Source organism: Salmo salar, chromosome ssa01, assembly GCF_905237065.1.
Source record: "Salmo salar chromosome ssa01, Ssal_v3.1, whole genome shotgun sequence".
NCBI classification, from domain to species: Eukaryota; Metazoa; Chordata; class Actinopteri; order Salmoniformes; family Salmonidae; genus Salmo; species Salmo salar.
Genome location: NC_059442.1, coordinates 37353260 through 37380450, shown reverse-complemented (window position 1 = coordinate 37380450; position 27191 = coordinate 37353260). Strand labels below are relative to the sequence as shown.

General features: G+C 43.5%; 1 protein-coding gene across 3 annotated transcripts in view; it reads left to right on the top strand.

The window, feature by feature from the left end:
• prkd1 (protein kinase D1) overlaps nucleotides 1–24574 on the top strand; it is a 67914-nt gene extending 43340 nt beyond the window's left edge. For 2 of the 3 annotated variants that reach the window (XM_014192658.2, XM_014192691.2), the window contains 17 exons: nucleotides 4935–5066; nucleotides 5681–5844; nucleotides 6250–6273; nucleotides 6523–6727; nucleotides 7459–7536; nucleotides 7970–8156; nucleotides 12203–12326; nucleotides 15118–15195; nucleotides 15664–15952; nucleotides 16205–16257; nucleotides 16687–16759; nucleotides 17056–17162; nucleotides 17453–17614; nucleotides 18079–18177; nucleotides 18991–19303; nucleotides 22864–22949; nucleotides 23355–24574. In XM_014192658.2, the coding sequence (XP_014048133.1) occupies nucleotides 4935–5066; nucleotides 5681–5844; nucleotides 6250–6273; nucleotides 6523–6727; nucleotides 7459–7536; nucleotides 7970–8156; nucleotides 12203–12326; nucleotides 15118–15195; nucleotides 15664–15952; nucleotides 16205–16257; nucleotides 16687–16759; nucleotides 17056–17162; nucleotides 17453–17614; nucleotides 18079–18177; nucleotides 18991–19303; nucleotides 22864–22949; nucleotides 23355–23603 (2423 nt within the window). In that variant the 3' untranslated portion in view covers nucleotides 23604–24574. The remainder of the gene's footprint in view (nucleotides 1–4934; nucleotides 5067–5680; nucleotides 5845–6249; nucleotides 6274–6522; nucleotides 6728–7458; nucleotides 7537–7969; nucleotides 8157–12202; nucleotides 12327–15117; nucleotides 15196–15663; nucleotides 15953–16204; nucleotides 16258–16686; nucleotides 16760–17055; nucleotides 17163–17452; nucleotides 17615–18078; nucleotides 18178–18990; nucleotides 19304–22863; nucleotides 22950–23354) is intronic. The other variant, XM_014192675.2, reaches the window with a different exon arrangement.
• Nucleotides 24575–27191: the final 2617 nt, after the last annotated feature.

Below are 27191 nucleotides of genomic sequence, written 5' to 3'. Positions count from 1 at the left end.
CACAGGGGCCAAATGCCAGAACACTTGTTCTCCACTGAACTCATCAATAAAATCATCAGTTCCCTTCACAGAAAGAAAAATGGTAATGGTTGGTAAATGAACATTATGGTGTGTTACACTATCCCAGAGAGTTGTTTTCACCAGCCAGTCTTCCTGTCAAAGATCTCACGATTTGTCTTTCCTCGTTTGATCTTTTTCGACTTCTGGAGCAACTTAATGAGTGTGAAGGTGGATAGGATGCCAAGAACACTTTTACTGTTACCAGCACGAGGGTGTGAACAACGTCAATTTGTTAGGCTGGAGCAGGATGGATGCTACTTGATGCAAAACGGGTGTGCACCCCAATCTGTAAACAGAAAAATGGGAGTGAGGAAGAAGGCAACTTTAACTCTATCCAATGATTTGTACACTGAAACGGTTTGTACTGTGCCGTGCTGGAATGCAGATATACTGTGTATCATGTGAGCTGTCTTTACCACCGCAGTGTGTCTTTATATTCATCAGTGTTTGTTTTATTTGAGTGTTTAAAGTTGTGTAGCGGTACAAGCAGAACTCAGAAAGCGGACATGTCAATAGAACCACTAATTAGACATAGGTATTTATTTAGATTAAGCCTACCTAGGTACCACATTCACATCCACACTCATCTTCTGAAATATGTCATGACAGCTACAGGTTGTTCAACTTCCAACCATAGTTTTGCTTTTAAACAAAAGGCAAAACAATAATTTGGATAAATGTAACTAATTTACCAAGCAGAATGGCTAATCAGAATGTATTCAGCGTGCTGAGACAAGCATGTTGGTGGGAAGATGCGAGTTTGATGAGGCAGTCTCATGCTGAGCTCTCCACTCTATCCCATTTGCCCAATGCTGCCTAACAGCGTCAGCCAAAAACCACAACTCTAACTGCAGCAAAAAGCCTTTACCTCAAAATATACAAATACTGTACCAGCCAACGGCCAATCATTTTTTTTGTATTCTACATCCATTGGAAACATGGTACCACTACACTACTTCACTACTATATCACTATTCACAGAATACAACTCAGCTATTGAGTACTGATTACATTTACATTACATTTACATTTAAGTCATTTAGCAGACGCTCTTATCCAGAGCGACTTACAAATTGGTGCATTCACCTTATGATATCCAGTGGAACAACCACTTTACAATAGTGCATCTAAATCTTTTAAGGGGGGGGGGTTAGAAGGATTACTTTATCCTATCCTAGGTATTCCTTAAAGAGGTGGGGTTTCAGGTGTCTCCGGAAAGTGGTGATTGACTCCGCTGTCCTGGCGTCGTGAGGGAGCTTGTTCCACCATTGGGGTGCCAGAGCAGCGAACAGTTTTGACTGGGCTGAGCGGGAACTGTGCTTCTTCAGAGGTAGGGGGGCCAGCAGGCCAGAGGTGGATGAACGCAGTGCCCTTGTTTGGGTGTAGGGCCTGATCAGAGCCTGAAGGTATGGAGGTGCCGTTCCCTTCACAGCTCCGTAGGCAATCACCATGGTCTTGTAGCGGATGCGAGCTTCAACTGGAACCCAGTGGAGAGAGCGGAGGAGCGGGGTGACGTGAGAGAACTTGGGAAGGTTGAACACCAGACGGGCTGCGGCGTTCTGGATGAGTTGTAGGGGTTTAATGGCACAGGCAGGGAGCCCAGCCAACAGCGAGTTGCAGTAATCCAGACGGGAGATGACAAGTGCCTGGATTAGGACCTGCGCCGCTTCCTGTGTGAGGCAGGGTCGTACTCTGCGAATATTGTAGAGCATGAACCTACAGGATCGGGTCACCGCCTTGATGTTAGTGGAGAACGACAGGGTGTTGTCCAGGATCACGCCAAGGTTCTTAGCACTCTGGGAGGAGGACACAAGGGAGTTGTCAACCGTGATGGCGAGATCATGGAACGGGCAGTCCTTCCCCGGGAGGAAGAGCAGCTCCGTCTTGCCGAGGTTCAGCTTGAGCTGGTGATCCGTCATCGACACTGATAAGTCTGACAGACATGAGAGATGCGATTCGCCGCCTGGTTATCAGAAGTGGGAAAGGAGAAGATTAATTGTGTGTCGTCTGCATAGCAATGATAGGAGAGACCATGTGAGGATATGACAGAACCAAGTGACTTGGTGTATAGCGAGAATAGGAGAGGGCCTAGAACAGAGCCCTGGGGGACACCAGTGGTGAGAGCGCATGGTGCGGAGACAGATTCTCGCCACACCACCTGGTAGGAGCGACCTGTCAGGTAGGACGCAATCCAAGCGTGGGCCGCACCGGAGATGCCCAACTCGGAGAGGGTGGAGAGGAGGATCTCATGGTTCACAGTATCAAAGGCAGCAGATAGGTCTAGAAGGATGAGAGCAGAGGAGAGAGAGTTAGCTTTAGCAGTGCGGAGAGCCTCCGTGACACAGAGAAGAGCAGTCTCAGTTGAATGCCCAGTCTTGAAACCTGACTGATTAGGATCAAGAAGGTCATTCTGAGAGAGATAGCAGGAGAGCTGGCCAAGGACGGCACGTTCAAGAGTTTTGGAGAGAAAAGAAAGAAGGGATACTGGTCTGTAGTTGTTGACATCGGAGGGATCGAGTGTAGGTTTTTTCAGAAGGGGTGCAACTCTCGCTCTCTTGAAGATGGAAGGGACGTAGCCAGCGGTCAAGGATGAGTTGATGAGCGAGGTGAGGAAGGGGAGAAGGTCTCCGGAAATGGTCTGGAGAAGAGAGGAGGGGATAGGGTCAAGTGGGCAGGTTGTTGGGCGGCCGGCCGTCACAAGACGCGAGATTTCATCTGGAGAGAGAGGGGAGAAAGAGGTCAAAGCACAGGGTAGGGCAGTGTGAGCAGGACCAGCGGTGTCGTTTGACTTAGCAAACGAGGATCGGATATCGTCAACCTTCTTTTCAAAATGGTTGACGAAGTCATCCGCAGAGAGGGAGGAGGGGGGAGGGGGAGGAGGATTCAGGAGGGAGGAGAAGGTAGCAAAGAGCTTCCTAGGGTTAGAGGCAGATGCTTGGAATTTAGAGTGGTAGAAAGTGGCTTTAGCAGCAGAGACAGAAGAGGAGAATGTAGAGAGGAGGGAGTGAAAGGATGCCAGGTCCGCAGGGGAGGCGAGTTTTCCTCCATTTCCGCTCGGCTGCCCGGAGCCCTGTTCTGTGAGCTCGTAGTGAGTCGTCAAGCCACGGAGCTGGAGGGGAGGACCGAGCCGGCCTGGAGGATAGGGGACAGAGAAAATCAAAGGATGCAGAAAGGGAGGAGAGGAGGGTTGAGGAGGCAGAATCAGGAGATAGGTTGGAGAAGGTTTGAGCAGAGGGAAGAGATGATAGGATGGAAGAGGAGAGAGTAGCGGGAGAGAGAGAGCGAAGGTTGGGACGGCGCAATACCATCCGAGTAGGGGCAGAGTGAGAAGTGTTGGATGAGAGCAAGAGGGAAAAGGATACAAGGTAGTGGTCGGAGATTTGGAGGGGAGTTGCAATGAGATTAGTGGAAGAACAGCATCTAGTAAAGATGAGGTCAAGCGTATTGCCTGCCTTGTGAGTAGGGGGGGAAGGTGAGAGGGTGAGGTCAAAAGAGGAGAGGAGTGGAAAGAAGGAGGCAGAGAGGAATGAGTCAAAGGTAGACGTGGGGAGGTTAAAGTCACCCAGAACTGTGAGAGGTGAGCCATCCTCAGGAAAGGAACTTATCAAGGCGTCAAGCTCATTGATGAACTCTCCAAGGGAACCTGGAGGGCGATAAATGATAAGGATGTTAAGCTTGAAAGGGCTGGTAACTGTGACAGCATGGAATTCAAATGAGGAGATAGACAGATGGGTCAGGGGAGAAAGAGAGAATGTCCACTTGGGAGAGATGAGGATTCCAGTGCCACCACCCCGCTGGCTCGATGCTCTAGGGGTATGCGAGAACACGTGGGCAGATGAAGAGAGAGCAGTAGGAGTAGCAGTGTTATCTGTGGTAATCCATGTTTCCGTCAGCGCCAGGAAGTCTAGGGACTGGAGGGTAGCATAGGCTGAGATGAACTCAGCCTTGTTGGCTGCAGACCGGCAGTTCCAGAGGCTGCCGGAGACCTGGAACTCCACGTGGGTCGTGCGCGCTGGGACCACCAGGTTAGAGTGGCAGCGGCCACGCGGTGTGAAGCGTTTGTATGGCCTGTGCAGAGAGGAGAGAACAGGGATAGACAGACACATAGTTGACAAGCTACAGAAGTGTTGTTTCTTGTATTATTGTCTCTTGTGTCTTTAGAGAACTGTTTCACTTTGATATCCTTTTTCTTCTGTCCTGATTTTCTCTTTCTTTTATTCTGTTAACTAGATATTCTTTGTTGTTCTTCGTTAGCTAGCTAGCTTCTTCCAAAAGAGTCCCTAGCAACTGCTTAGCAACTGGTAAACAATTCAGCTAGCTAAGATTACATTTACATTACATTTAAGTCATTTAGCAGACGCTCTTATCCAGAGCGACTTACAAATTGGTGCATTCACCTTATGATATCCAGTGGAACAACCACTTTACAATAGTGCATCTTAATCTTTAAGGGGGGGGGGTAGAAGGATTACTTTATCCTATCCTAGGTATTCCTTAAAGAGGTGGGGTTTCAGGTGTCTCCGGAAGGTGGTGATTGACTCCGCTGTCCTGGCGTCGTGAGGGAGCTTGTTCCACCATTGGGGTGCCAGAGCAGCGAACATAAGATAACTACAATTTTAGGAAAAATAGTTATTTTTCAAAAGCCTATCTTCTTTGTTTGTTGCTTGTTTTTTCTCCTATTCAGTCTTGCAGTTTTCTTTTGCTTTTTTCCGATGTACTTCACTCTAAAAACCATGTAAATTTCAATATTTGTAGGAGCTCATTTTTCAGCTGCTGCTGCTCAAATTGGAGTTCCGGAATTTCAGGATTACATCTGGGGAATGTGAGGAACTGTTGAAATTGAACCATTGACTATTGTTGTTGACCTGTTCTAGCCTCTGCAACAGTGGAGGACTTCCAGATCCGTCCCCATGCCTTGTTTGTCCACTCCTACCGGGCCCCTGCCTTCTGTGACCACTGTGGAGAGATGCTGTGGGGCCTGGTGAGACAGGGCCTCAAGTGTGAAGGTAGGTACTGTACAGTAGGAGCCCTGGACTGCATCTCGAATGGCACCCTATTCCTTATATAGCGCACTACTTTTGACCAGAGCTCTGGTCAAAAGTAGTGCACTTTGTAGTGTAATAGGGTACAATTTGGGATGCAGCCCTGGGCCTATTTGAACACATTTCTTTAAGTTCCAGCCACTCCAACACTGTTAAGGAACTCTGTAAGAGAGAATTAGGGTACATGGGATACAGGCCACCAGGTGTACTCTAGTCTAAAGAGGTCTCCTCGGGGTTCATGATGAGCAACAAAGCCCCTGCTTGAGAACAATGTGTCTTCTGTCAGGCTGAAGTGGTAGTTGAAAAGGAGTGGATAGGTAGTGCAGAGTGGATGGAGGCAGACACAATAGCCTAGCATGTATAAAAGTTAGCAAGTACTTCTGTCTGACTGGAATGGTGGCCAGCTCATGAAGGAAACTCTCCCAAAGTTTCAACAATCCATGAATGACTTGGTCCATCAGATGATTCCTACTTAGTTCCATAAAGACAGTCTCTCACCAGTTTGATGCAAGTATAAAAATTACCACATTACACGTGAACTCACTTTTGCTCTGAAAACCGTCTGTTTTTCACCGAAGGTTGTGGTCTGAACTATCACAAGCGCTGTGCGTTTAAAATCCCAAATAACTGCAGTGGTATACGCAAGCGGAGGTTGTCCAATGTCTCTCTGACCGGCTTGACCACCCTGACCAACACACGGTCCAATGAGCCTTCGCCTTTCACCTCCGACGAGGCCTTACTGGTGAGTTTACCCCTGGTTACTGTGGGTCATCAGGAAGAGCCACTAACTCATGCCCAAGCTCACATGGGCACGGCAGCAGATACAACACACACACACACACACACACACACACACACACACACACACACACACACACACACACACACACCATAGATTACTACATGCCCTATGCATTCCCAACCTCCCAATGACAAATTGTTGGATTACAATGAGAGTCATGTTCCTACTATAAAGGACTTGATGTGATTCTGCAAGGCCTGTTGCTTGTTGTGTTCGTGATGAATTCTGTAGGAGCAGCTCTTTACTCAAGCAGCAGTCAGTCATGTTTGTGAATATCTGTTAGGTTTAACTCTGAACTCTCTCCTCCCTGTGTGTGTCCCTGTCCTCTCCTCGCTGCATGCTCAGTCTTCTGTCAATTCCGGCATGGAGGTAGGTACCCCAATAGCCTGTCCCCATGTACTCCTGTATTAAACACTGCCATCACCTACTGCAGAGTCAATATGCCTATTCTCACCAGAAGCACTCTCTCTCTGTTTTTCCCTAAAGTGTCATATGCCCAAATAAGACAAAGAAGACAAAGAAAGGGGATTGAATAATATAATTGTAGTTTACGTAGTTGTTGCTTGTCATCTGTTACCTCCATGCCTACCATGTGCCTTGCCCTGCTACCCTCCACAGCAGAAGGCACAGTCAGACATCTTTCCTGGCAGAGAGAGAAGGTCCTCTTCCTACACCGGCCGGCCCATAGAGTTAGACAAAATCCTCCTGTCCAAAGTCAAGGTGCCTCATACCTTCGTCGTCCACTCCTACACACGCCCCACCGTCTGCCAGCACTGTAAGAAGCTACTCAAGGGCCTGTTCCGTCAAGGCCTGCAATGCAAAGGTACAGTAGGGCCTGGAGAGAGAGACTTGAGATCATGAACAGTTGACTGGTGGGGAGGGGGTGGTGATGCTGTAATACTGTGTGACTAACTTGTGGGCTTTTACCAGCTCAATATTTTCAGGTGGTATTATTTTGGGATATGTCGAGATTTGATTGTCACAGAGTTGGCAAAGCTAACAGATGGCAGTTGTTTCTCCCTCAAGCTTTATTTGTGACATCTTGAATAACGATTATGGTCTGATTTTTAGATAGCCCTGTAACCTGTATAATTACATGGTAATCACAAATGCAGCAACAGTGTTGTTACTACCGTAGAGATTCCATAATTCACAGATACTCTGTACTGTAATTCTATGGTTACTACAGTGTAGACAAGCAGTCATGTTGCTTTTATTTATTTTGCGGCCAAAAACATTTGTCCCTGAAATGATGGCTGGGAAATGTATATATATTTTTTTGCAGCCGTTGTTAGTGTATGTGTAGAGCTGTACTGTATATATACGACAGAACAGGGTGTAATAGTATCATATGAGAGACTGTTCATTAGGTACTCTAGCTGACAGATGTTTTTAGTCACAGTGCTATTATACAGGTTTCATGTGGATGTGCCAGCTATCTCTCTCTTTCCTTTATCTCTTTCCCTCTCCTCTAGCACACTCTATGTCTCTCTCTCTCACTCTCTCTCACACACATTCTCTCACACTCTATCTGTTTCTCTCTCACGGTTACAGATTGCAAATTCAACTGTCATAAACGATGTGCACCCAAAGTGCCAAACAACTGCCTTGGAGAAGTGTCTAAAAATGGAGGCAAGTCTCACTTTAGATAGTCATTATTTTGCTTTAAGTCTGGCAGATCTTTCCAACTAAGTGGTAGTCCATCTCATACATTTTTAACAGAAATGTCACAGAATTGAGATGTTTTTCTTTCATTTCTGCAGCATTTACTTCAGTTGTCAGAGACTGTAGAAAGTCAATCAAATAGAATACCAGCTGAATTCTTGGAAGTACCAGAATGTTCCTTGTAAATATTGACCAAATTAGGACTGTGAAATAACTTCACTGTTTTATTTTAAAATCTCTTCCACACTACCATTCTGATATTCTTAGTATTGTCCTCTTTTGGTTCCTTCTTTCTTCTTCTTTAAAAAACAGGTATTCTTTGGCGTACTTAATTTTCAACTTTTTTCTAATTCCTTGTGTGCGTTTCCACTTGCTGCTGCTCCTCCTCCTCCTCCTCCAGAACTACTGAGCCCAGGGGCGGAGTCTGATTTGGTGATGGGGCAGGGTTGTGACGACCACGACAGGAACAGTGGTCTCATGGATGACATGGAGGAGGCCATGGTGACTGACTGTGGCCTGCTGGAGGCTGGCCATGGGGAAATGGGAGATCTCCACGACCCAGAGGACGACTCCAACAGGGCTATAAGGTGATTGGCTGGGCCTAGGACTAGGCCAGAGGGACACCCCAATGGTCATAGTTCCTCTTACAATATCTACTCTAGCATACTGTTTAGAATGAAGCAATGTATTGGGAATTAGTATGCTGGTATGGGCATTGGAAAGTACCTTACTCTCAGGAGTGGAAGGATAATCATCTAGCCTCAACCACAACTTCATGTCCACCGCCCGGTTCAACCCTAGCCTCAACCACAACTCTAACCCTAGCTTCAACCACATCCCGGTTCAACCCTAGCCTCAACCACAACTCTAACCCTTGCTTCATGTCTACATCCCAGTTCAACCCTAACCTTAGCCTCAATCACAACCCTAACCCTTGGTTCATGTCCACATCCCGGTTCTATCCTTATCTTTGCTTCATGTCCACACCACGGCTTAACCATAGCCATAAACAATGTTCCTTCTAAGCTGCACGCAGTAGCCCCTTGACTGCTGTGCAACTCCCCGGGACTTCCGAGCAGAAGAGATGTCAGTCCACAGAGAAAAGCACGAGATTGAAGTTCACTCAACTTTTTAGAGCAGTGGTAACAACCGGTTGTTCGCGATCGACTGGTCGATCTCCAAACATTTCTGTAAAAAAGCCAATGATAAAGCCTTTTTTTTTTGTCTCGGGCTGCCGGTGGTAGGTGCACCCAATTCAGCTGCCCTACGCACCAGGTAGGCGGGCCCGGAGAGCAAATCAAGTGCACTATAAGGTCTACCGCTGGCCAATCGGATGATTACTGTGTCTGCAGTAACGTAGCAGGCATAAAAGCTACAGAAAAGTTGATACTGTGAGATTTCAAAATGTTTAAAACCACGACTAGAGAGACTGTCAACGAATACAGCAAAGAGCTGCTGCTTTTATGACTGCATTCATGTTTAAGTTCTTACTCAGCCATGTCAACACTTTGTATTCAACACTTTTATAAACCATAAAATGCGTGTTCTTCCTATTTCCACTCAGCGCTACAACAAGCAGTAATGAATGAGTAGGAAAGTGTATTGATAGGTTTGCATTGTTATAAGTGGCTTGGGACTTTAATATTGAGGAATATTTCACTTTTCATAGGAGTAACATGAATTTGTACATGAGGCAGAAATGAGGTGCGACTCAAGTTTCACTATCAGCTGGAAGACAGACATTTTTGGTCAGTGTCAGTGGGGGAAAGGGAGAGCGGAGGGATGTTGAGACAGACCCTCAGTCTGCTGCTTTCTCCCTCCACTGAGACTGGCCATCAGATGCAGGCACCATCAGCCCAGTAAAATAAAAAGAAAAAGCTAATCATTTAAATTCACTCATTCCGCTGTGCCTCACAAGTAACACAACAACGGATCTATTACCGGTGTGATCATATAGCCTACCTCCAATTTTGAAATATATTTCAAAATAATTCCCAAACAATGCATTGGCAGGGCAATTCAAGCAAAGCCAATATGCCCTGGTAATATATTGGGCCTATAGCATACTGCACAAACCTCATTGCTACAGTACTGTTTTTAATTGGTTAATGTTGCATAGGCTTACGTTTATTAAGTAATGTAAAAAAATCTGAGCAGTAGCTCTCGTCTTGCATTTTGACTCAGAAAGTGATCTTGACTCTTTACTGTTATAATTGTGATCGAATCAACACATTAGCCACTTTCAATGCAACATACCGAAATAAAACAAACGCAAGAGATTTTGTTGTAGGTAGAACGCATCAGAGTAGGATTTTATTGCATTGACATACGTGACTTGTACTCTATGCAGACCGGTGTGACATAACCAAATCATAGCTGCAGCAGGCCTATATGCAAATAAACCATTGCATATATGGATCTGCACCATTTACTTTGAACTGGACTGTGTTTACAGCGTGAGTAGATGCGCTTGTTTGGAGATAAAAGCAAGAGCTGCATGTATCCACGTGTGCACATTTTGTTAATATATTTTGCTAGTTAGTGAGTTATCAGCCCAGTTATAGATAATTTGTAGGCAGCAGTAGAGGAGTGATTGCTTCCTACAAGAGCACAAAATATGTACATTTCTAGACATTTGAAAAGCGAGTCAGGTAAAGAGCTTTTTTGTCTTAAATGGCGTTACGAATACTCTTTGGCCCTGCAGTCTAGGGGGGATGGCAACGAAACCCGTAACATAAATCATGCAAATTATAAGTGAAAAAGTAACAGTGAGAACAAGTAACCACAGACAACTACAATCTACCGTCAAACTCTAATGGTTTATTTATAAACACACGGTAATGGGGGTGTGAGAAAAGGGGCTAAGCTGGACCCAAACAAAGAAACAATAATCCAAAAACACCCCTAAGCTAGTCTTGCCTACTTCAATAACAGCTAGCTAACTAACCAAAAATACAGTGGGTGGTCCGCCCAGTTCTAACTAGGGTACTTAGACAAAGTATTCCTAAGGGTAGTGTATGCCCATGGGCAACTTGTCTTGGTACCCCCTTTTCCCACCAAACAAACAGTCAACACTAACCAAAAACAATACTCACAGGCTGACGGACAAAGTGACATGTAGTTGCAATACAAAAGAGAGATCAATACAGAAAGAGAGAGCTGGGGACCCAGAGAGAGAGAGAGAGAGATTGAGAGAGAATGAACACAAAGATTGATCTGGGGAGAAAACAACTGAATGGGTTTTTAAACCAATGGAAAGGGGCTGTGATAGGGTAAATGAAAAGGTGCAGGTGTCTTCTGATTAGTGACTGATTGGAGAATGATGATTGTCACCTGTGAGGGGAGAAGGAGAGAAAATAAACATACAGGATACACACAGGATACCTGTATCCGTAACAAATAGGCAGTGTTGTATTTTGAGACAAGCTTGAATAATTTAACCGTTATTTAACTAGGCAAGTCAGTTAAGAACAAATTATTATTTTACAATGACAGCCTACCCCGGCCAAACCTTCCCCTAACCCGGACGACGCTGGACCAATTGTGTGGCGCCCTATAGGACTCCCGATCACAGCCGGTTGCGATACAGCCCGGGATCGAACCAGGGTCTGTAGTGACGCCTTTAGCACTGAGATGCAGTACCTTAGACTGCTGCGCCACTCGGGAGCCCAAGTTCCCCTTTAACCCCAAGCTCCCGAGTGTTAAGTAGCCAATAGTCAGAGGGTAGCATAATTTGTCTGATTCTCTATAATAATGGGAATAAAAATGCATTTTATTTTGTAAAGCCGGTTTCTTGCATCAAACACAACATGTTCAGTCACCTCTGTCTGAAGGACAAGTGGATGAACAGTTTAATGTCAAACGCTGCATGTTTCTTTTCAATGTAGGCCTACATTGAACACCACACATTGGCTGCTACTGTAGGCTGAATGATAGAACAGCCATTTCCATGTTAAAATGTTGTCACGCTGGTATAAAGGATTTGGAGAAAGGCGCAGGAATACACAATAGGAGTTTTTAATACTCTCAAAACAAACACGTATACAAAAACACTGGGCTGTTCCCAAACGACACGGGACAATACCCGTAATACAAAATATATAAAGCATAACAGCTGCACCAACACATAGGTACTCACACAACCAACGGACATGGGAACAATAACCGACAAAGACAGAGGGCACATATATAACATACTAATCAGGGGAAATGGGATCCAGGTGTGTGTAATCAGACAAGACAGTCCGGGGTTGATGATAATGAATCCGTTCAGTGAAGCCTGGAAAGCCAGTGACATAGACCTCCGGAACTGGTGAACAGAATGAGCAGCAGTACCGGGTTGATCCGTGACAAATGTTATGTGATGCATTTTCTCCATTGTTTTTTAAGGCAGGCCACGCTGGTAGGCCTACATTATGATCAAATAGCCACAGTAGCCTACTTGGCCGCTGATAAAACTGTAACTTAAAGCGGGTACAGCCTCAGTGTTCACAGTTTGTGCTCATCAGACCTGAAATTTGCTCAGTGCCGAAAAAATTAGAGGGAACATTGGTCATAACCCTACCTGAGTCCTAATGTTAAGAAAAGCATTCACACCGCCAGAGTTTTATGTTTGACTTCCTTCATTCCAAAGCCCATCTACTAGCAACAATATCCCGCTGATGCGAGTGGTCCAGTCAGTCAAACACACCAAGAGGAAAAGCAGTAATGTCATGAAGGAAGGTTGGCTAGTGCACTTCACCAGTAAAGACACTCTGGTAAGTCTGATTGTCTTAATGTATTTTTGTCACATCAACTAATCAAAATTCCAGGATTTCTGGAAAACCAGAATTTGGGGGAAATTACTGGAATTTTGCAAAAATAATCTGACAACATGTTATAGACTTGATAATCTTTTCTTTGCTGTTTTTCTTTAATGTCTTGTATGTTTTGTGTATGTATATTTTGTGAATGTCGATTCACAGGGTTATTCGCAAGACAGTATTAGTACTGTGAGCCAACACTGTGTTACTTGTTACAGGGTTAAGACAGTATTAGTACTGTGAGCCAACACTGTGTTACTTGTTACAGGGTTAAGACAGTATTAGTACTGTGAGCCAACACTGTCTTACTTGTTACAGGGTTAAGACAGTATTAGTACTGTGAGCCAACACTGTGTTACTTGTTACAGGGTTAAGACAGTATTAGTACTGTGAGCCAACACTGTGTTACTTGTTACAGGGTTAAGACAGTATTAGTACTGTGAGCCAACGCGGTGGTACTTGTTACAGCAGCGTTTCTTAAAGTATTGGTCGCGACCCACCTGTTAATGGTGGGCGACGCAAATGTATAATTATTTCATTAATTACTGGAATTGATTTGGCCAAGTGCAACTGCGCTCTCTGCTCAGTTTGGCAGCTGCGCGAGTGGGAGAGGTTGAGGGAGATGCGCGTGTGCTTCGCGGTTTACCAGATCTTTTTTCTGCAGTTCGGTTGAGGATCACTCCGCGACCCACACGCTGCAGCGCTGTGGTTCAAGCCACTGACTTGTTATTCGCAGTCGCCATCATGAAACGGACTCATGCTAACCATAAGTTCTGACTGAGCTCAATCGTCATGAAACGCAAATACAGTGATGACTTTTTGTCTCTTTCATACAAACTTTGAGAAATAACGATGAGCGCCCACAATGTGTTTTGTATGGGGAAGTGCTTAGAAATGAGTCTCAAAACGAACAAATTAATAAAACAACACGACCAAACATACAGGCACAACATGACGGTAAACCCAGGGAGTTCTTTCAGAACAGGGCAGAATGCTTCAGGAAACAGTGCTTCGAAAGTGGAAAAGTAAGTCAACTAGCAAGGCATTGTTGTCATTTTATAACAGGTGACGATATGCAGAAATAAGGGAGTACTATTTCTCAGCAGGACGCGGTCTCCTGCCTGACTGAGAAAGCAGTAAATGTTCCGATCCAGTTTGGCACCACATACACCTATGCAAGTCAGGGTTCTCAAGTACAGAAACAGTGTCAATGTCAAAAACTGAGCCCAGAATAGACATGCTTGTTGAAAACTTCAACCAGCCACACACCTCATTAGGATTGTGTGTATGTGTGTGTTTTCTGGTCTACGTCTGTGTGATATGATCAATCAGTTTATTCCAGTTCAGAAAAAAAAAGTATTTTAACAGCAACAGTTCCAACCTAGACTTTCTATGAACAATAATTTATACAGTAAGATGTACAGTAGGCCAGAATTTTTTTATCTGTACTGTTACATTTACATTTAAGTCATTTAGCAGACGCTCTTATCCAGAGCGACTTACAAATTGGTGGATTCACCTTATGATATCCAGTGGAACAACCATTTTACAATAGTGCATCTAAATGTTAGGGTTGCATGATCAAAAAGCCTGTGTGTGTGTGTTTTCTGGTCTACGTCTGTGTGATGTGAGTATCTGTTTATTCCAGTTCAGAATGAAATTATTTATTGTATTTTAACAGCAACAGTTTCAACCTAGACAGGTATGTAAGAGTGTTTAAATAAACATGAAAAGATATTTATGGGTATTTCGTTATTTGTTTTTGCCTATATTGCATTTTCTTTAGGCATAAAGGCAATGAAATATATCGATATTTACATATAGTTATGTATTTTCCTAAGCTTGGGTCCCAGGAAAGCACAGAATTTCTCATTTGGGTCCCAGGCTGAAAAAGTTTAAGAACCCCTGTGTTACAGGGTTATTAAGACAGTGTTATTACTGGGAGCCAACACTGTGGTACTTGTTACAGGGTTATTAAGACAGTGTTATTTCTGGGAGCCAACACTGTGGTACTTGTTACAGGGTTATTAAGACAGTGTTATTACTGGGAGCCAACACTGTGGTACTTGTTACAGGGTTATTAAGACAGTGTTATTTCTGGGAGCCAACACTGTGGTACTTGTTACAGGGTTATTAAGACTGTTATTACTGGGAGCCAACACTGTGGTACTTGTTACAGGGTTATTAAGACAGTATTTCTGGGAGCCAACACTGTGGTACTTGTTACAGGGTTATTAAGACTGTTATTACTGGGAGCCAACACTGTGGTACTTGTTACAGGGTTATTAACAAGACAGTATTTGAACTGTGAGCCAACACTGTGTTACTGTAGGTCTATAGAGTACTGCATAGTATGTGCCGACCAACAGCCCATGTTTAATACATGCTCCATTAGTGTGTGTGATTGTTTGATAAATAATGACCGGTAAAGTATCAAATTCAATTGTAATACAAGAACATGGGCACCTCTCAAATCTGTTGTTCATGCTACCAGGTGATTTTATTGATACAAAGTTTCGACTATTTGGTCTTCACCAGGCATCCATGTTTTTCATGAGTTCACCTGTAACTCCAGTACCTGCAAAAAAAGTACTTCCAATCTGCTATGGGCACTGACCTACGGCATAATAGATGCTTATGAATAGATGGGAACCCCCAGAGATGGAACGCACCATGAACATATGGAATGTTGTCCCAGTCTGTGACAGCGGTAGTTAACAACGCTCTCGATCTGTTTCCACTACAGAGGAAAAGACACTACTGGAGACTGGACAGCAAATGCATCACGCTTTTCCAGAATGACACAGGAAGCAAATACTACAAGGTTGGAAATCAACTGTTTTGAAATCGATCAATTGAAATTGTATGTTGTATAGATTATTATGGGTGAAGGAGTGAATGAAATTCAAGAACTGAAGTTTATGCGAACAGATTTACTGTCATTTAGGGTATGAATAAGACAAGGTTAACATGCACAAGCACATGCAGTTTTACACTGTACTCCCTACAGATAAGCAGGTTGCAGTCACTTTGTCATATAAACATTGATGGAGAATTGATTTACAGTATAATGTCATTTGTTAGTGGCAAGAAATAGGCAGCCTGGACCATCAACACATTGATCAGATTGAAATATAAGTACTCTAACCACTACTGTTAAGTGTCTACATCAATCAAGTCACATTTATTTCAAAAAGCCCTTTTTACAACCGCTGTTGTCACAAAGCTCTTTACAGTAACTTGACCTAGACCTCAAACAGCGAAGAGCAATACTACCTCTGCTGTGTGCCAGGAAATTCCATTGTCAGAGGTGTTGTCTCTGGACCCAGCCAAGACCTTCAATCTGCTGTCTGAGGGCTCCAACGCCCACTGCTTCGAGATCGCTACAGCCAGTCTGGTCTACTACGTAGGGGAGAACCTGGCGAGGCCGGAGGGCCCGGGGAGCATGTCGGCCCACGGCAGTATGATGGTCAGTGGGGTCGGGCCGGACGTGGCCCGTATGTGGGAGATCGCCATCCAGCACGCCCTCATGCCCGCCATCTCAAAAGGACCGTCTCACGGGTCACGCCACGGTGGCCACAGTACGTATAAGCAGAATGAATTGGTTAGATTCTGGGATAGATTAAAGCTAATAGAAATGAATGGATTTGAATGGAAGCAACCTTGTCTTACTCAGCACCAGGGTTGCAAAATTCTGGTAACTTTTAAAAAAAACTGGATTTTGGGAAAGTTCCCAGAATTTGGCAAACCTACTCAGCACTAGGGAGGAATACTCTCAAGGTTAAAATATGGAATACTCTTAAAGATATGATTAACATCTCTTACACCAACAGATGATGTTTCCGTCAGCATTTCAGTGTCCAACTGCCAGATTCAAGAGAACGTGGTAAGTAGGATTTGGTCTTACGTTATTTGTATGAGCCTTTGGGTATATTTTCATTTTCACTCAGATTTAGTGAGTATAATATTGCCGTAATGGAAGGTACATTTATAGTCACATTGGCTCCACATCTAGTTCATGTCTGCTTCTCGTGCATAGTTAGAGTTCTGAGTTGAGATCATCCCCTAAGTAGCTCAAATGGTGATTATTTTGATTACCCACTCAGCGAAGCAGTTGCCATAGCTACTGTCAATAATTAGTCACAGTACCACTGGTTATAATTGTATTTCTGGGAAAGTCTTCCAGACGTGTATGGGATTAGTGGGTATTAAGTTGCCAGATGAGAAGAGATAAAAGTGATTGTAGACAAATATTTCTGACAGTATACACTTGAAGCTTTCATTTAAACCATTGACTGGATTTTTACACCTACAGGATATCAGCTCAGTGTATCAGATATTCCCGGATGAAGTCCTAGGATCGGGGCAATTTGGGATAGTTTATGGAGGTGATGCATTTGTACCACCTTGTCACACCGATAACCTGTAAAAAAAATAAAAAAATAAAATGAGGAACACATCCTTGATATCAGTTCTCTCCTGATCTTATCCTAGCAAAATATTTGCATGACCAAGGAGGTGTGTATTGTATTGAGTCATACATATAGTGCATTGCTATTAATCAGATCAAATGTCATCTTTTAAAAAAAGTATTTGAGATAATCATTAATTATAAGAAGTCACACCTGTATAAACATGTAACTTGGCTTTGATTTCTCCATAATATAATGTCTCCATACCACAGGAAAGCACCGAAAAACTGGCCGGGATGTAGCAATTAAGATCATTGACAAGTTACGCTTCCCCACCAAGCAGGAGAGCCAGCTACGCAATGAGGTCGCCATCCTTCAGGTAAACACACATCAGCACGCATGGCCCAGTGTGCTCTATGAAACATTTTTATTAGAAACATTACTATTTTTATCAGATTTTGCCAGACACAGTGTGTCTGGCAAAATTATGTTGAGCACATGACAAAACAACACCTAAAGACAAAAATAGAGCGAGGCTCTTGATATTTTGTCAGTACGTAGATAATGTAAATAATGAGGTAGTTATCATGACATCACAGTGGGTGTTTGGAGAGCCTGTCAAGCTCTCGGTCTGCTGCCTTTGAAAAGGTTTCTGTGTTTCATTACTAGAACCTGCATCACCCTGGGGTAGTGAACCTGGAGTGCATGTTTGAGACGCCGGAGCGCGTCTTCGTTGTCATGGAGAAGCTCCATGGAGACATGCTGGAGATGATCCTGTCCAGTGAGAAGGGGAAGCTGCCTGAACGCATCACCAAATTCTTTGTCTCACAGGTAAGCCTGGCTGACAACTGTTGTTGCTTGCAGAGAATGGACAGTTGTGCAGTAGCAGTGACACACGCACATACTGTATACAAACACAGTCAGTGAAGTGCGGCAGGTAGCCTCGCAGTTAAGAGCGTTGGGCCAATAACTGAAAGGTCGCTGGTTCTAATCCCAGAGCCAACTATGTGAAAAATCTGTTGATGTGCCCTTGAGCAAGGCACTTAACCACTAAATTGCTCTGGATAAATGACTATAATGTATGTGGCTTACAGGAATGCTTAATGTATTTTTCTGATGATAATATGTGTTTAATCATGTGTTGTTGCACATTTAATTATGATATGTAATGTATATATTTTTATTCACGTTTTGTGGTATATAATTGCAAATTACCAGATTTTATTTTTTGTAATCCCTAATAAAAGTAATCATTCACTGTGTAGAAATAATTTAATTTCACCTATTTTTTTTAGATTCTTCAGGCTCTTCATCATCTCCACTTCAAGAACATCGTCCACTGTGACCTCAAACCAGAGAACGTCTTACTGGCGTCCTCTGACGCTTTTCCACAGGTAAGAAAACCTCCAGCTCAGCCTCCAAACAAGCCAAAACAGAAACATCAATTTCACAGACATAAACAGACGTAATCTCTCCTCTAAGATAAAGTGGCTGATTATGGCTACTGCACGCTCAGTGCCTCTACAATGTTCTATCCTCTTGATTTTAATGATACACTTCCAATGATGGTCCCCTTCTCTACATCGTCCTGTACTGTACTGTACTGTACTGTATCCTCTCTGCCAGGCGGAAGAGGACTATGAGTCACTGCCCTTTTAGGAATTTCCAGGCATCTGATGGGTGTAAAAACATATATGACATTTGTGTTATTTACAGCAAATATTTTCTGAAAGGGAAGGAGTCAGTTCTTGTATATCTGTTGTTCATTTCCCAAAATATGCTCTGCCAACATCACTGGCATCATCACACTGCTAAGAACTGCCATCTTGTGCAGTCTTGCCGAAGTCACTGTTTTGCTAACCTTCTGATGACATTCTGTAGCAACAGTAAATCGACTGTAGACCATATCATGTCCATGTCAAACAGACAGTGATAATTTGCCTTTTGCGTAAACCTTGCCAGCTGATCATTATAATGTCTGGAACAAACTGTGAAGGTGGATAAAATACAGGATGTTATGAATTAGCTTTCTCTAACAAGTGTAAGTTTGGCTAGACAACTACAGTACTGTTCCTCTAGTATGGAACCCTGGATTACCACCGTGTTTGAGTGAATACTGTGGCAGCGTAAGATTGACTAGCAGGAGGTTGTGTGGTAGTTGACTGTCAAACATGGCCGTGTCTCAAACTGCACCTTATTCCAAATAGAGTGGGGACGCACCTCATTTGAGGCGCACCTTATCTGTGTCTCAGGTGAAGTTGTGCGACTTTGGCTTTGCCCGCATCATTGGAGAGAAGTCTTTCCGTCGGTCAGTGGTGGGCACTCCGGCCTACCTGGCCCCTGAGGTCCTGAGGAACAAAGGCTACAACCGCTCCCTGGACATGTGGTCTGTGGGGGTCATCATCTACGTCAGCCTCAGCGGTACCTTCCCATTCAACGAGGACGAGGACATTCACGACCAGATCCAGAACGCTGACTTCATGTACCCACCCAACCCCTGGAAGAAGGTGTCCCCGGAAGGTGGGTGTCTGTCGAGCAGCAATGACTCATGCATTACTGTGATTACTGTAAACTAACATTTTATATAGTTGTATGAGAGAGAGAGAAAGAGAGAGACTCTTTGACTTTTTGTCTTTCTTTAATGAAACATTCTCCTTTCATTAAAACCTCACCCCCCCCCCCAAAAAAACAAAAAACTAAAATATCTCCTGTACTGCATACCATACTCGCCTTACAAAACAACACCACACATCACAATGACCAAAAACCTCACCACTTCTACAACTGTATATCCAAACCATCTTCCCCAGCTGTACAGACAGCCCCCCCAACACACCATATCTCCTGAAACATCTCCACACTTTTTATTCTTTTATAGAACTCGAATTCCACACTAAGGCACGTAGAGACCATCCCATTAAATAATAGTAAAGGGTCTGTTATCCCTCCACCTTTGACCCTGTTCCTCCTTGTTAGCCAAATAGCCAACTTTGCCTGAGCAAACAGAAAATTCAACAACACACATTTGGCCTTCTCCTTATTTGAATACCTGTATCTCATTATAAACATTGCGACAGTAAAACCCACCCCTAAACCTCTCACACAGATATTAATGGCATTAACCTGGCTCACACAGAAAACACATGAATCACAGTTTCACTCATAACACAGAAAGGACACACCTGTCCAACTCCCGGTTCAACCTGTGCCAACCAGCTGTTAATGACCAGGGCTCCATGTAGAACCCTCCACTGGAGGTCCCCTGACCTCTTTGGTACTGGGGGTTTGTAGAGCCCCCTCCATCTAAAACCCATCATACTCTCCACCCCACATACCCCCTGCCACTGATGTGCCTTCACTCCTGTTAGGCTGCTAATGTTCCTTACCTTAATGCAGAGGTTGTAGAGGGCTTTACCTCCCACACCCCTCAAATTCCCCCAGGCTCAGAGTGTTAAAATCTAACAAGTCCTCCAGACCCCCTTGCCAGTCCCCAGTCTCTGCAAACATTGGTGGCCCCTCACCCTTTGGCCGCTCAAACACCCCCCTTACCGGCTCAGACAGTGCCTCCTGGACCTCCTCCAGGAATCTCTCCAGCAGCCTAAGAGACTTTATTCTTGTTTGTTGTGCCAGGACTTCCGGGGTTTTCCACCCCTCCTCTCCCAGCAGTCGCAGGTCACCCAGCCTTAGTAAACCCGCTGCCATCAGTTGCCTCTGCAGGGTGGCCGACTGAACCGATCTCAAAGGGATGGCTGGGTTGTGGAAGATAGGCTCCTCCCACACCCACAGCCCAGGCTCCACACCCCCTTCTCGTGTGGGCCTTAATAGCTCCCAGGCCCTCAGCACTGCAGAGTAAAAGTCTGAGAGACCTGCTGTACTCAGCCTCTCCAGCTCCATGAGGAACAGCTCCCAGTCCAACTCTAATCCGCCAGCTCTCCTCAGCAGCGCGCATGCTGGTTCCCTCCAGCCGACATCAGTATGGTACAGCTGTGTCTGCTCTGCCTTTAGCCGGAATGCAGCCACCCTGCTCTTCAGTTCCACCAGGCCATGTCCTTCGTGGACGGACAGGTACACTACAGTTCAAAAGTTTGGGGTCACTTAGAAATGTGTTTGTTTTTGAAAGGAAAGCAATTTTTTGTCCATTAAAATAACATCAAATTGATCAGAAATACAGTGTAGACATTGTTAATGTTGTAAATTACTTTTGTAGCTGGAAACAGCTGATTTTTTTATGGAATATCTACATAGGCGTACAGAGGCCCATTATCAGCAACCATCACTCCTGTGTTCCAATGGCACGCTGTGCTAGCTATCCAAGTTTATAATTTTAAAAGGCTAATTGATCATGAGAAAACCATTTTGCAATTATGTTAGCACAGCTGAAAACTGTTGTGCTGATTAAAGAAGCAACTGGCCTTCTTTAGACAAGTTGAGTATCTGAAGCAACAACATTTGTGGGTTTGATTACAAGGTCAAAATGTCCAGAAACAAAGAACTTTCTTCTGAAACTCGTCAGTCTATTCTTGTTCTGAGAAATGAAGGCTATTCCATGCGAGCAATTGCAAAGAAACTGAAGATCTCGTACAACGCTGTGTACTACTCCCTTCACAGAACAGCGCAAACTGGCTCTAACCAGAATAGAAAGAGGAGTGGGAGGAACCGGTGCAGAACTGAGCAAGAGGACAAGTACATTAGAGTGTCTAGTTTGAGAAACAGATGCCTAACAAGTCCTCAACTGGCAGCTTTATTAAATAGTACCCGCAAAACACCAGTCTCAACGTCAACAGTGAAGAGGCGACTCCGGGATGCTGGACTTCTAGGCAGAGTTCCTCTGTCCGGTGTCTGTGTTCTTATGTCCATCTTAATCTTTTCTTTTTATTGGCCAGTCTGAGATATGGCTTTTTCTTTGCAACTCGCCTCTTCACTGTTGACTTTGAGACTTGTGTTTAGCGGAGGCATAAAAGCCAAGGCTCTTATGTCCCAAATCCCCACACTCAAAGCACCGTAGACTATCTGTGTTGACAAACCATGCGTTGAGGCCCTCCCCATGCCTCACTTTAAAATGCACATTTAGCTGTTGCTCATTGTTATTCAGAAACATGAAAACTTGCCTCCAGAACGAAACAACATGCTTAACGGCATCTGCCTGAAAACCTGCAGACAGTACATGAAACCCGCTAGCAAACTTATCAAACCGTCTCAGTTCTTTCCGGTTTTGATCAACCGTAATAAACGGAGGCAAATTAGCGATTACCACTCTAGTGGAAGGACTCGACAGGAGAGAAATCGGCACCAACACATTCCTTACAAATATTCCCCTAGCCATCAGCCTACCCACCAAATTCACTCTTTTCATGAACACAACCACAGCTTTGTTCGTTCTAGTTACGGAATGTATAAATTCAGCTCTTACCTGTTCACCGACGGCGAGCAGAACCTCTTCCACCTTAATTCCATTTTCAGGAACACACCTGAATCCATGCTGTCACAACAGCGTCTCCTTTGTGCTGGGCTGCGAAGCCATCGCGCACACCACACCTTCCAAACCACAGGAAACTAAAACTCTGTCCTCTTTCTCCCTAACTTTGAAAAAACAAACAGTGTGTAAACTAACAGTGTGTTACCCCTCCACCATAGAAAAAAAAGAGAGAGTGTGTGTGAGAGAGAGAGAGAGTGTGTGTGTGTGTGTGTGTGTGTGTGTGTGTGTGTGTGTGTGTGTGTGTGTGTGTGTGTGTGTGTGTGTGTGTGTGTGAGAGAGTGTGTGTGTGAAAGAGAGAGAGAAAGAGTGTGTGTGTGTGTGAGAGATGTGTGTGAGAGAGAGAGAGAGTGTGTGAGAGAGAGAGAATAAATTCTTGTTGCTGCCTATTCATGTGCATAATGCCAAGCGATCCCTGGTACTATAGAGGAGGGCCTCAAGGTCAAGAATCCCAACTGGGGCTCAGAGAGCCATGACCCCTGAAATAATCTTAACATGATGTTTGCTTTGCTCATTAGCCCTTACATGGCTCTGAAAGGGGCCTGCGCTAAATCCTCCAGGTTTCCCACCATGAGTTATCCTCTGACAGCCTGCTTTGTTGTTCCAGCAATTGACCTCATTAATAACTTGCTGCAAGTCAAGATGAGGAAGCGCTACAGCGTGGACAAGTCTCTCAGCCATCCGTGGTTACAGGTAAACCTTACTCTGAACTTAACTAGACATTTAACAGACATTATTACAGATATGGAAACAAGTCTCTAAGCCATCTGTGACTACAGGTAAGCTACCGCTCATCTCCAAATGAGAGATTTAAAAGACAATGTAGCAAATAAAAAAGGTAATGTATATATCACAAAGGAGTAAGAAGAGTTAATACATTTGGACAAGTCTCTCAGCAAGTCCTGGCTTCAGTAAGTCTCTCAGGCATCCCTGGTTACACGTATGCCCTACAGGAAGAGAGATGTGAGAAAGGAGTTTGTCCTCCAACAGCTGCAAAAAGTCGCATTTATAACCCAATTGACACAATCACATGAAAACAATTGATGCCGTAGGCTAATGCTAACTACTGTGCCCCTCTGCTAATGATGTCCTTCTCAGGACTACCAAATGTGGTTGGATCTGCGCAGCCTAGAGTGGAAGATGCACCAGCGCTACATCACGCACGAGAGCGATGACACCCGCTGGGAACGCCATGCCGAGCAGCACGGCCTGACGTACCCTGCCCACCTGGTCAACCCGCACGCCGACGTCAGTGAGGGGGTGGAGCCTGAGTCGGAGGAGGTGGACACTATGACGGCCCTCAGCGTTAGGGTCAATAGTGTAAACGCTGGGCTGCTACCCCATTAAGAGTTGGCATGCTGCAGTACTGTACACTGCTGCTGCCGCCCACTTTAGAGCCTGCTCACTCCCTCCACAACACATCACAGCACAACGGACTGACTGACCCCTCCACTCCCAGCCAGGAACTAGGAGCTCGATATCCAAACCCCGCCTTTAAACTAACTGCCTAACGAACAAAGAATCTAATTTCCAATAGTCTGTATAGGAGTTAACCAGGTGTATTGCCTAACTGCTTAATGTAAGTGAATCTAATTACTAATACTGTAATACTCTGGGTATGAGTGATCATCCAGGTGTACTGCATATTAATTCAACAGCAGCAACCAATCACTTCAAAAAGCATTTTTCATGATGATGTGGCCGGTGACACTTTGCTTCTTGAATGTCCAATATCTTGAAAACTTGACTGCTGACATCCGAAACATTTTGGGACTAGTTTTGGAGTGGATTTCCACTTGAATTCAACAGCAGCAACCAATCCCTCCAAAAAGCCAAATGATTTAGTCAAAACTAAATGATGTGATTGGGTGCAACCCAACGAGAGAGCTCAGGACAAACCTGTGCTACTCAGAGTGAGAACAGATATTATTATTATTACTACTATTACTAGTATTATTACTAAAGTATGATGAAAATTCACCTAAAACCAGTAAAGCTGGATGGTGGAAAAACAAAGACCGAGAGGGGAGGGGTGATACCCCATTGTAGGCTGGAAGTGTGTGGAGACAGAATCCTGAGGCCTGGATACAGAGAAACAGTGAAGGTAGAATACCTGTAAGCATCAACAGCTAGCTGCTTTTCTAGTCTAGTGTTGAAACTGTTCATGATGTGATGCTGAATGTTGAATCGTATGTGGCTACTGTACAGTATGCTTGTGCTCTTTGCGCAATTGCAACCAGCCTTTAATGCATTATTGCCTGCAGGGAAGAAATGATTTTCTCTGGCTACATATTTAAATAAAGATGTTTGAAAGCAGATATGTAAGTGTTTACTAACTCAGATTATTTTTTATGGTTTGTGAGTTTGCTTTAGTATAAACCCTTATTCATCGCCTAATGCCTTATATTCTGCCCTACATTTTGAGGACACTGGCCACGAGTTTTTAAGAACATTGTTAACAAATTGCAAGTTATTTAAAACATGTCACCCATACTCACGCTGCGTCTTCATCCGTAGTTTAGGGGAACTGCATGAAGAATGAGAATGGGAGAATCATGGAGAAAGATGAGGAAATAAGATGAGCGAAACCATTATTCACTTAGAGATCCATGTTGAGATTGCATTTATCTGATTGAGAGGGAGGACAATCAAAATTGGATGGTTGATTTGATGTATAGACAAAGGCCTAGGTCGGTTGGGTGATTCATTTGGGGGGACTGATTCATAATCACGTTAAAAAGCAAGATATGTTATTTTTGTATTATTTGAACTATTTAAGTTATCCATTTCATACTGTAGAGACGAAGGCAAAGAATACGTAGGTGGTTTATACAGGCACATTTAGAAGTTAACACGCACTGTTGAATGTACAGCCATTTCTATTCTACCAGGAGATGGCGCTCAATACAAAATGTTTCCCGTTTTAGCCAATGGATCAGTGTCCATGTATACCTATTATGTGTTTATTTGGACAACAAGGGCCACAAGAAAAACATACAAAATTAAGAAATACACTAAATGAAAACAAATATGTGTTGATATTAGCCACATGCATTCCATGCATGACAAAAACAATATTCTATTTTGACAAAACAAGTACCGGCCTTGTGATTTAGCCCCTGATTTGCGTAGCATAGCATACTATTGTAGGCTATACTCAAATAGCCAACTGCAAAAAAATAAGAACGGCAGTGAATACTTCAAGTAAAATAATTTGCAAACACTACGCCATGTAGCCTATATTTCTATCGAAAGGGCATTATTAACTCAACAAGAGCGAAGTGCATCCTTTTTACTTGCAGTAATATTAGTCTGCTGAAACTGCCATAAACTTAAATGACCAAATTCATTTGAGAGTATGATAACCATGCAGCGCAATTCATTTGCTTTATTTCATATTTCTGTTGAACATAAACGAATGCAGTAGGCAATCTGTGTGCACTTCCCCCGCATATTTGTCCAAATAGCGGAAGAGGTTTCACACCTTGCCATCTGAAAGCTATAGATGCATGATTAGATTAAAGATTTGCAAAATCATCATTAGCTATGTGGCCTATCGAGAGAGAGAAAAAGGCAGCAGCCCTCTTCTCTTTATAAGATAAGGTTGGCTTTTGAACGCATTAATAATTAGGATCCTTGACTTATTAAGAACATTATTACAAACATATCACAAATAGCATACTGTAGCCTATATCCAATAAGAGCCCATGGAAATACAGCAATACATATTTGGAAAGGCAGGATATTCACTTGTTATAGCTGTAGGCTATAGCCTACTTTCGGTGTGCACTACGCACGATTTCTCTTGTATAACCCAACGGAAATTACAATTTAGTCTCAGCAGTGCTTGACTTGGACTGAAATAGGTTCCGGTACTCATTTTGGGTGCCGTTGCTGTTTATATTTAGGTGCAGGAGCGCCACACTACTTTTTAGCTAATATTCTATAAGAGGAACAGGAGCTCTAGCAGTAGAAAATGTGAGGTGCCGGTACTCAGCTCCGGTGAGCTCCTGCCCAAGTCAAGCACTGGTCTCCCGAGGATTTAATTAAGCGCCGAAATGTTCAATATGACATTTTTTATTGTACTAGTCTACTATGGTTCTTATTAGCAACTGTATTATCGTTAGTGTTATTATTTCTAAATAATAATAATGTAACTGATTGTATTTATTATTATTAGGCTACATTATTATTAACAATGTTATTTTGGTTGCTGCTATTAGAATACTATTATTGTTATTTAAATATCCTAATATTCATACTATTATTTTTAAATAAGATTTACTAGTTAACAATTATAACATGATAATTATATTTCTATGGCGGGAAAAAGCCACAAATAAACAATAATTGTAATATTGTGTCATAGTCTAGTCTTAATCACAGCGCGCGCGCAAACCAAATAAAAGAGAACCAAACCGACATCTCAATAATGATAATCAAATCAAACCGGGAAAAAAAACGATGCAAAGGATGGAAACAATTTATAGGCCCTACTAGTAACTGAAAATGTCACGTCGAATAGCCCTCATCTGTAATGACCCCGTGTCTGCAAAAATACATAAATCAATCAAATTCACATAAAAGTCATGTATTAGCTTAATCTGCATATTCTGTTTGCACTGCAGAGGTTTGTCACATTTTATTCAAAATAGAAGAGAGCTGTCGACAACGTTTATTTTCTAGCGGGTTGTATGATGGATTTGCAGGAGAAGAAATGTAGTCGATATGCTAATGAGTAATCACAAGTTCTACCGATGATAAACCATATGTTCTGTTTCCGGAGAAAACATGGGATTGTTGCCTTAGTAACTCGTTTATTCATCCTGTCACTGTTGGCACAAATAATTCTGCCAAGAGGAAAACAAATGGAAGAACAGTTTACCACATCTAAATTATTTAGTACTTCTGTTAGACGACAATAAAGAAAACAGA